Source organism: Oncorhynchus mykiss, chromosome 4 (genome assembly GCF_057628025.1).
Source record: "Oncorhynchus mykiss isolate SJ-2025 chromosome 4, ASM5762802v1, whole genome shotgun sequence".
In the NCBI taxonomy this organism is placed as follows: Eukaryota; Metazoa; Chordata; class Actinopteri; order Salmoniformes; family Salmonidae; genus Oncorhynchus; species Oncorhynchus mykiss.
The window spans coordinates 78,108,769-78,117,500 of NC_143025.1; the positions used below are offsets into that span (position 1 = coordinate 78,108,769).

An 8,732-nucleotide genomic window follows, 5' to 3' on the forward strand; every position below is an offset into this window, starting at 1 on the left:
GCCACTTTCATTTTCTTCCCACCACTTCAATTGAAGGGTGATGTGCTAATCTGTTGGCGTTATTATGAAGACAACAATATCTAATGCTGGCTTGGCTTTCCACACAAAGGAAACGTCTTTTTTGGTCGCTTTCCCATGATACAAACAGAGAAGCTGTTCATGGCTTTATTATGTGTTTCTGCGTCAGCCACACTGGCTGCAGAAAAGCCAGGAATGCATCACATGCAGGTCCACATTATTCTCACATATTTTATAATGTACATTATCATTTGAATATCAATGGATTGGTAAAGCCTAAAAAAATACATTATTCTTAAATTGGTACACTTTTTGCATGCTTTTTGGACACTTTCTGCATGCTTTTTGGACACTTTTTGCATGCTTTCTGGACACTTTTTGCATGCTTTCTGGACACTTTTTGCATGCTTTCTGGACACTTTCTGCATGCTTTTTGGACACTTTTTGCATGCTTTTTGGACACTTTCTGCATGCTTTTTGGACACTTTTTGCATGCTTTCTGGACACTTTTTGCATGCTTTCTGGACACTTTTTGCATGCTTTTTGGACACTTTTTGCATGCTTTCTGGACACTTTTTGCATGCTTTTTGGACACTTTCTGCATGCTTTTTGGACACTTTTTGCATGCTTTCTGGACACTTTTTGCATGCTTTCTGGACACTTTTTGCATGCTTTCTGGACACTTTTTGCATGCTTTTTGGACACTTTCTGCATGCTTTTTGGACACTTTTTGCATGCTTTCTGGACACTTTTTGCATGCTTTCTGGACACTTTTTGCATGCTTTTTGGACACTTTTTGCATGCTTTCTGGACACTTTTTGCATGCTTTCTGGACACTTTTTGCATGCTTTCTGGACACTTTTTGCATGCTTTTTGGACACTTTTTGCATGCTTTCTGGACACTTTTTGCATGCTTTTTGGGGAGATTGGTTGTATATTAGGCCCTATATGTATAATTATATACATTATACATTTGCAGAACTCTGAGGTCCTTAAAATGTCAAATTAAGTGCCTGAGAAAGTCCCTAATAGTCCTTGAATTTGAATTGTCGATGTCTGTATGAACCCTGCCTAAAGGATGTATAGTCCTATCTTGTTGTATAGGAGGAGTTATGGGTCAATATGTATATATTCCTCTAAATTCACATGTGGAACTGGTAAAAATCATCTTTATTTTTCTTTCAAACCATTTTGAAATGTTGATCCCAATGCCACATGTTGGCCCCGTTATTTCTAGAAAGGCCCATATCTAATCTGTCATGTCCTCTATCCTACAGATACACACGACTGAAGCTACAGCTCAACTCTGAGGGATGCATCCCTGTCAAGAAGTACGTCTCTCTCTCTTTTTTTCTCTCTCTTTCTCTCTCTTGCTCTCTCTTTCATTCTCAATTCAATTCAAGAGGCTTTAATGGTAGTAAATATCACACTCAGTAAATATTACACTCAAGTTACAAAATAATAAAGACATTTCAAATCCTTCTCTCACTCTCTCTCTCTGAAGATATGAGGAGACAGATCAACCCTATCTCCTTCTCTCTTTCTCATTTCTCCTCTAACCCTCTCTTCCTCTATATCTTGGTCCCTTGACCCCACTCTCCACTTTCTGTCTCTCTGTCTACCTACAGTATCATCTCCTCTATCCATCTCTACTCCTTTGGAGGGCGCATCTGTCTGTGTCTGTCTGTCCTTGCTGTGTTTTAGTGGACATGGGTGCAGTGCTCCCTCCATCTCTCTCCTTTCCCTCTTCTATCGCTCCCTCCATTTCTAGTCCTCCTCTCTGTCTATCTGCTCAGTCTGAGTGGAGACAGTAGACAGCAGGGAACTCTGAGCACCATCACCCCAGACTAGAAGTGTAGTGGAAAGCAGTGGAAAGACCCTGTGATAACCTCACTCAGAACTATACTGGCAAACACTGAGTGTCAACAGAGAGATGGAGAGAGGGGGGGGTAGAGAGACGTACTGTAGAGAAAGAGAGACAGGGGTAGAGAGAGAGAAGCAGAGATAGTGAGAGAGTAACAGAGAGAGAGTGAGAGAGTAACAGAGAGAGAGAGGGAGAGAGCGAGAGAGAGAGAGTAACAGAGAGAGTGAGAGAGAGAGTAACAGAGAGAGAGAGTAACAGAGGGAGAGAGAGTAACAGAGAGCGAGAGAGAGTAACAGAGAGAGAGTAACAGAGAGAGTAACAGAGAGAGTAACAGAGAGAGAGAGAGTAACAGAGATAGTAACAGAGAGAGAGAGCGCGTAACAGAGAGAGAGAGAGAGTAACAGAGAGAGAGAGCGCGTAACAGAGAGAGAGAGTAACAGAGAGAGAGTAACAGAGAGAGAGAGAGTAACAGAGAGAGTAACAGAGAGAGAGAGAGAGTAACAGAGAGAGAGAGTAACAGAGAGAGAGTAACAGAGAGAGAGTGAGAGAGAGCGCGTAACAGAGAGAGAGTAACAGAGAGAGCGAGAGTAACAGAGAGAGAGTAACAGAGAGAGAGAGAGAGAGCGCATAACAGAGAGAGTAACAGAGAGAGAGTAACAAAGAGAGAGAGTAACAGAGAGAGAGTAACAGAGAGAGAGAGAGAGAGCGCGTAACAGAGAGAGAGAGAGTAACAGAGAGAGAGAGCGCGTAACAGAGAGAGAGAGTAACAGAGAGAGAGTAATAGAGAGAGAAACAGAGAGAGAGTAACAGAGAGAGAGCGCGTAACAGAGAGAGTAACAGAGAGAGCGAGAGTAACAGAGAGAGAGTGAGAGAGAGTAACAGAGAGAGAGTAACAGAGAGAAAGTAACAGAGAGAGAGAGAGAGAGAGCGCATAACAGAGAGAGAGAGTAACAGAGAGAGAGCGCGTAACAGAGAGAGAGAGAGTAACAGAGAGAGAGTAACAGAGAGAGAGAGAGTAACAGAGAGAGAGAGTAACAGAGAGAGAGTAACAGAGAGAGAGAGAGAGAGAGCGCGTAACAGAGAGAGAGAGTAACAGAGAGAGAGAGAGAGAGAGCGCGTAACAGAGAGAGAGAGTAAAAGAGAGAGAGTTACAGAGGGAGAGAGCGAGAGAGAGTAACAGAGAGAGAGAGAGAGCGAGTAACAGAGAGAGAGAGAGAGAGAGAGAGCAATGTATGCAATAAAAATGAAATTATTCAAAATCAACATCCCAGTTAGAATTTGGACTAAAATATTTGACAATGTAATCCTACCAATAGCACTTTATGGAAGTGAGGTTTGGGGGCCACTCAATAAACTGGATTTTAAAATGTGGGACAAACATCCAATTGAAGCCCTACATGCAGAATTATGTCGGAAAATTCTACAAGTCCAGAGAAATACACCAACTAATGCATGTAGGGCAGAATTGGGCCGTTTTCCAGTAATAATGAAAATACAGAAAAAATCATTAAAATTTTGGCTACATCTAAATTCAAGTCCAAATTCGAGTCTGCAATTTAAAGCACTTCAAGCCCAAGAGCTGAGCCCAGAAACGAGCCCTCTCAGTCAGCTGGTGTTGGACCTCACCAACCAAGCTGACACCAGCACTGCTTCAAAAGAAAGAATTCCAATAAGCAAAATTATGAACCAATCAAAGGAATTATATTTACAATACTGGAAAAACGAAACAAAATCCCAAAGCCGACTAAATTGCTATCTGACCCTAAACAGAGAATATGAATTGGCTGATTATCTCTACTCTGTCAGAGATACGAAGCAGAGACAGATCCTTACCAAGTACAGGCTGAGTGACCACCGATTGGCAATAGAAACCGGCAGACATAAAAAGACATGGCTACCCAAAGAGGAGCGTGTATGTGGTCACTGCATGACAGGGGAGGTAGAGACAGAGATGCACTTTCTCCTTTACTGTGATAAATATTCCTCACAAAGAGATTCATTATTCACAGAAATGACTACATATATTCCACATTTTTACAAATTGAACCCAGAGGAAAAACTAAGAATACTCATGGGCGAAGGAGCAATGGCTCCTCTTGCAGCCAAATATGTATTTTCCTGCCATAGCCTGAGGGACACTGAATAATAACATCTGCATAGTAAACAGTAACTTACTTATTATTACTATTATTGTTATTACTATAATTATTCATGTTTTTCATTCCAAATATGGGTGGTAACGGTAGTGATAACAGTTTAGTGATGGTAGTAGTAGTCGTAGAAATGATGATTGTAGTTGTAGTACTGATATAAAGGAGAAGATGACCGTTATTTAGTTATAAGTTAGTTATAGTTTCATTTTCCATAATTTGATTTTATATTTATTACATTTCTACTATTGACTGTTACCATTTTATTGTTATTATTTTTGTATTTAATTTTGTATTATTATTTACTACCATTTTATATTATTATTTGCTATCATTTATAATTTTGTTACAATGTATATTGTATACATTGTTGCTTTGGCAATATTGACACAATGTTTTTCATGCCAATAAAGCAGCTTGAATTTGAATTTGAATTTGAGAGAGAGCGCGTAACAGAGAGAGAGAGTAACAGAGAGAGAGAGCGCGTAACAGAGAGAGAGAGTAACAGAGAGAGAGAGAGTAACAGAGAGAGAGAGCGCGTAACAGAGAGAGCGAGAGTAACAGAGAGAGAGTAACAGAGAGAGAGTAACAGAGAGAGAGTAACAGAGAGAGAGAGTAACAGAGAGAGAGAGAGAGCGCGTAACAGAGAGAGAGTAACAGAGAGAGAGTAACAGAGAGAGAGAGAGAGAGAGAGTGCGTAACAGAGAGAGAGAGAGTAACAGAGAGAGAGAGAGAGTAACAGAGAGATTAAAGAGAGGAGAATAGCAGAGAGACATCTTGCAGCTAATACGTTTAGGGTTTTAGCTTCATGGTTAAGCACAGTGCAGGCTTATATCAGCTTGATCATCACTGCCACATCTCTCCACAAGATTACAGAGAAGGAAAGTCAAACATTAACATTTAATGGCTCTACTTTTTACTCTATTTACTGCAAGAAGGAATTCTAACTAGGAAGTAGAACACAAAAAATGATTTAACATATTTCTCTGGGTACATTAGATAATGCATATATTATATATTAGATAATGAATATATTATATATTAGATAATGAATGGATGCCTTTATCTGCTGGGTTATGGATGGTTCTGTGGTGTTTGAGGTGTTATATGGATGGTTCTGTGGTGTGTGAGGCGTTATATGGATGGTTCTGTGGTGTGTGAGGCGTTATATGGATGGTTCTGTGGTGTGTGAGGCGTTATATGGATGGTTCTGTGGTGTGTGAGGCGTTATATGGATGGTTCTGTCGTGTGTGAGGCGTTATATGGATGGTTCTGTGGTGTGTGAGGCGTTATGTGGATGGTTCTGTGGTGTGTGAGGCGTTATATGATGGTTCTGTGGTGTGTGAGGCGTTATATGGATGGTTCTGTGGTGTGTGAGGCGTTATGTGGATGGTTCTGTGGTGTGTGAGGCGTTATATGGATGGTTCTGTGGTGTGTGAGGCGTTATGTGGATGGTTCTGTGGTGTGTGAGGCGTTATATGATGGTTCTGTGGTGTGTGAGGCGTTATATGGATGGTTCTGTGGTGTGTGAGGCGTTATATGGATGGTTCTGTGGTGTGTGAGGCGTTATATGGATGGTTCTGTGGTGTGTGAGGCGTTATGTGGATGGTTCTGTGGTGTGTGAGACGTTATGTGGATGGTTCTGTGGTGTGTGAGGCGTTATGTGGATGGTTCTGTGGTGTGTGAGGCGTTATATGGATGGTTCTGTGGTGTGTGAGGTGTTATATGGATGGTTCTGTGGTGTGTGAGGCGTTATATGGATGGTTCTGTGGTGTGTGAGGCGTTATATGGATGGTTCTGTGGTGTGTGAGGCGTTATGTGGATGGTTCTGTGGTGTGTGAGGCGTTATATGATGGTCTGTGGTGTGTGAGGCGTTATATGGATGGTTCTGTGGTGTGTGAGGCGTTATGTGGATGGTTCTGTGGTGTGTGAGGCGTTATATGGATGGTTCTGTGGTGTGTGAGGCGTTATGTGGATGGTTCTGTGGTGTGTGAGGCGTTATATGATGGTTCTGTGGTGTATGAGGCGTTATGTGGATGGTTCTGTGGTGTCTGAGACGTTATATGGATGGTTCTGTGGTGTGTGAGGCGTTATGTGGATGGTTCTGTGGTGTGTGAGGCGTTATATGATGGTCTGTGGTGTGTGAGGCGTTATATGGATGGTTCTGTGGTGTGTGAGGCGTTATGTGGATGGTTCTGTGGTGTGTGAGGCGTTATATGGATGGTTCTGTGGTGTGTGAGGCGTTATGTGGATGGTTCTGTGGTGTGTGAGGCGTTATATGGATGGTTCTGTGGTGTGTGAGGCGTTATGTGGATGGTTCTGTGGTGTGTGAGACGTTATGTGGATGGTTCTGTGGTGTGTGAGGCGTTATGTGGATGGTTCTGTGGTGTGTGAGGCGTTATATGGATGGTTCTGTGGTGTGTGAGGTGTTATATGGATGGTTCTGTGGTGTGTGAGGCGTTATATGGATGGTTCTGTGGTGTGTGAGGCGTTATATGGATGATTCTGTGGTGTGTGAGGCGTTATGTGGATGGTTCTGTGGTGTGTGAGGCGTTATATGATGGTCTGTGGTGTGTGAGGCGTTATATGGATGGTTCTGTGGTGTGTGAGGCGTTATGTGGATGGTTCTGTGGTGTGTGAGACGTTATGTGGATGGTTCTGTGGTGTGTGAGGCGTTATGTGGATGGTTCTGTGGTGTGTGAGGCGTTATATGGATGGTTCTGTGGTGTGTGAGGCGTTATATGGATGGTTCTGTGGTGTGTGAGGCGTTATATGGATGGTTCTGTGGTGTGTGAGGCGTTATATGGATGGTTCTGTGGTGTGTGAGGCGTTATGTGGATGGTTCTGTGGTGTGTGAGACGTTATGTGGATGGTTCTGTGGTGTGTGAGGCGTTATGTGGATGATTCTGTGGTGTGTGAGGCGTTATATGGATGGTTCTGTGGTGTGTGAGGCGTTATATGGATGGTTCTGTGGTGTGTGAGGCGTTATGTGGATGGTTCTGTGGTGTGTGAGACGTTATGTGGATGGTTCTGTGGTGTGTGAGGCGTTATGTGGATGGTTCTGTGGTGTGTGAGGCGTTATATGGATGGTTCTGTGGTGTGTGAGGCGTTATGTGGATGGTTCTGTGGTGTGTGAGGCGTTATATGGATGGTTCTGTGGTGTGTGAGGCGTTATATGGATGGTTCTGTGGTGTGTGAGGCGTTATGTGGATGGTTCTGTGGTGTGTGAGGCTTATGTGGATGGTTCTGTGCTGTGTGAGACGTTATGTGGATGGTTCTGTGGTGTGTGTGAAGGTAACTATGATGTTGTGTTAATGCTTCTCTGGTGTGTGATGTGTGAAGCTGCCTGTATGAATGGATCGGTAGTACCTGTGATACTGTATAGCAGGGTTTCCTACCTGGCGGCCAGCGGGACAGGTTTCATTTGGCCCCCCAAGTTTCCAAATATTTTTTTACCTTTTAATGTTATACACTTCATTATTGGACGTGAACAACTGTAAAAACACCAGAAAATCAGCTCCAAGTGATTTACATTTTGGGAATCTGTTCCCAAGTATTCTCACACATAGTAGAGAGGCACATGTGATTTATCCAATTTAAGAACAAATTACTTGTAACTAAGTTCTGGCCCGCGGCTGAATCTAGTAGATGATCCCTGCTGTATATTTTGTTTGATGCTCTATTAATGTTCCTGAGGTGTGTTTGTGTGATTGTGATGATGTAACTGTTGTTTCGTCAGTATCTTCAGGATGTTCTCAGCAGACAGGAAACGAGTAGAGACAGCTCTGGAGAACTGCAACCTCCCTTCTGGGCGGGTAAGAAGCGCTTATTCCCTTTCTCTATCAATCTCTTCCTCTGCCTATCTATCCCTGTTTCCAGGTCTGTTCATCTCCATTCATTATCTGTATGCTATCTTTTCAATATTCTATCAACTATCAACCCATCTCTCTCTCTCTTTCTGGTTCTCTCTCTCTCACTCTCTCTGCCTCTCTACCTCTCTGTCTCTCTCCCTACCCCTCTGCCTCTCTACCTCTCTCCCTACCTCTCTCTGCCCCTCTACCTCTCTGCCTCTCTCCCTACCTCTCTCTGCCTCTCTCCCTACCTCTCTCTGCCTCTCTCTCTCCCTCTCTCTGCCTTTCTCTCTCCCTCTATCTGCCTCTCTCTCTCTCTCTCTCTCTCTCTCTCTCTCTCGCTCTCTCTCTCTCTCTCTCTCTCTCTCTCTCTCTCTCTCTGCCTCTCTCTCTCTCTGCCTCTCGCTCTCTCTCTCTGCCTCTCTCTCGCTCGCTCTCTCTGCCTCCCTCTCCCTCTCTCCCCTCTCTCTCTCTCTCTCTCTCCATCTCTCTCTTGTTCAGATCTGATCATAATTGCTATTTAAGGAATGTAATTGGTGTGGATTCATCCTTTATAGTCATTCACATGATTTCCGATCATAAGAGCAATTTTTTGCCTCAGTTATTGACACAGATGAGCCTCGGTGGAGGGAGGGAGGGAGGGAGAGAGAGAGAGAGAGAGAGAGCGAGAGAGAGAGAGAGCGTTCGCACGTGTGCCTGTGTCTGTCTGTGTGTGATGACAGAAGTTGTTTCCCCCAGCCAGATGTCACAGGGGAAAAGCCTCTGTATTCTCGGTAGTTCCTCTAATGTTTGTCACAGTAAAATAACACTGTCTGCAAGGAATAGCAAGCAATTAGTAACACACACACA

At 43.4% G+C, this 8,732-nt stretch overlaps 1 protein-coding gene across 4 annotated transcripts in view; it reads left to right on the top strand.

Moving 5' to 3' along the window:
• LOC110521072 (1-phosphatidylinositol 4,5-bisphosphate phosphodiesterase beta-1) overlaps nt 1–8,732 on the top strand; it is a 241,742-nt gene that overhangs the window by 138,406 nt on the left and 94,604 nt on the right. For all 4 annotated transcript variants that reach the window (XM_036976058.2, XM_090233086.1, XM_036976056.2 and 1 more), the window contains exons 6-7: nt 1,296–1,349; nt 7,772–7,847. In XM_036976058.2, coding sequence (XP_036831953.1) covers nt 1,296–1,349; nt 7,772–7,847 — 130 coding nt within the window. The remainder of the gene's footprint in view (nt 1–1,295; nt 1,350–7,771; nt 7,848–8,732) is intronic.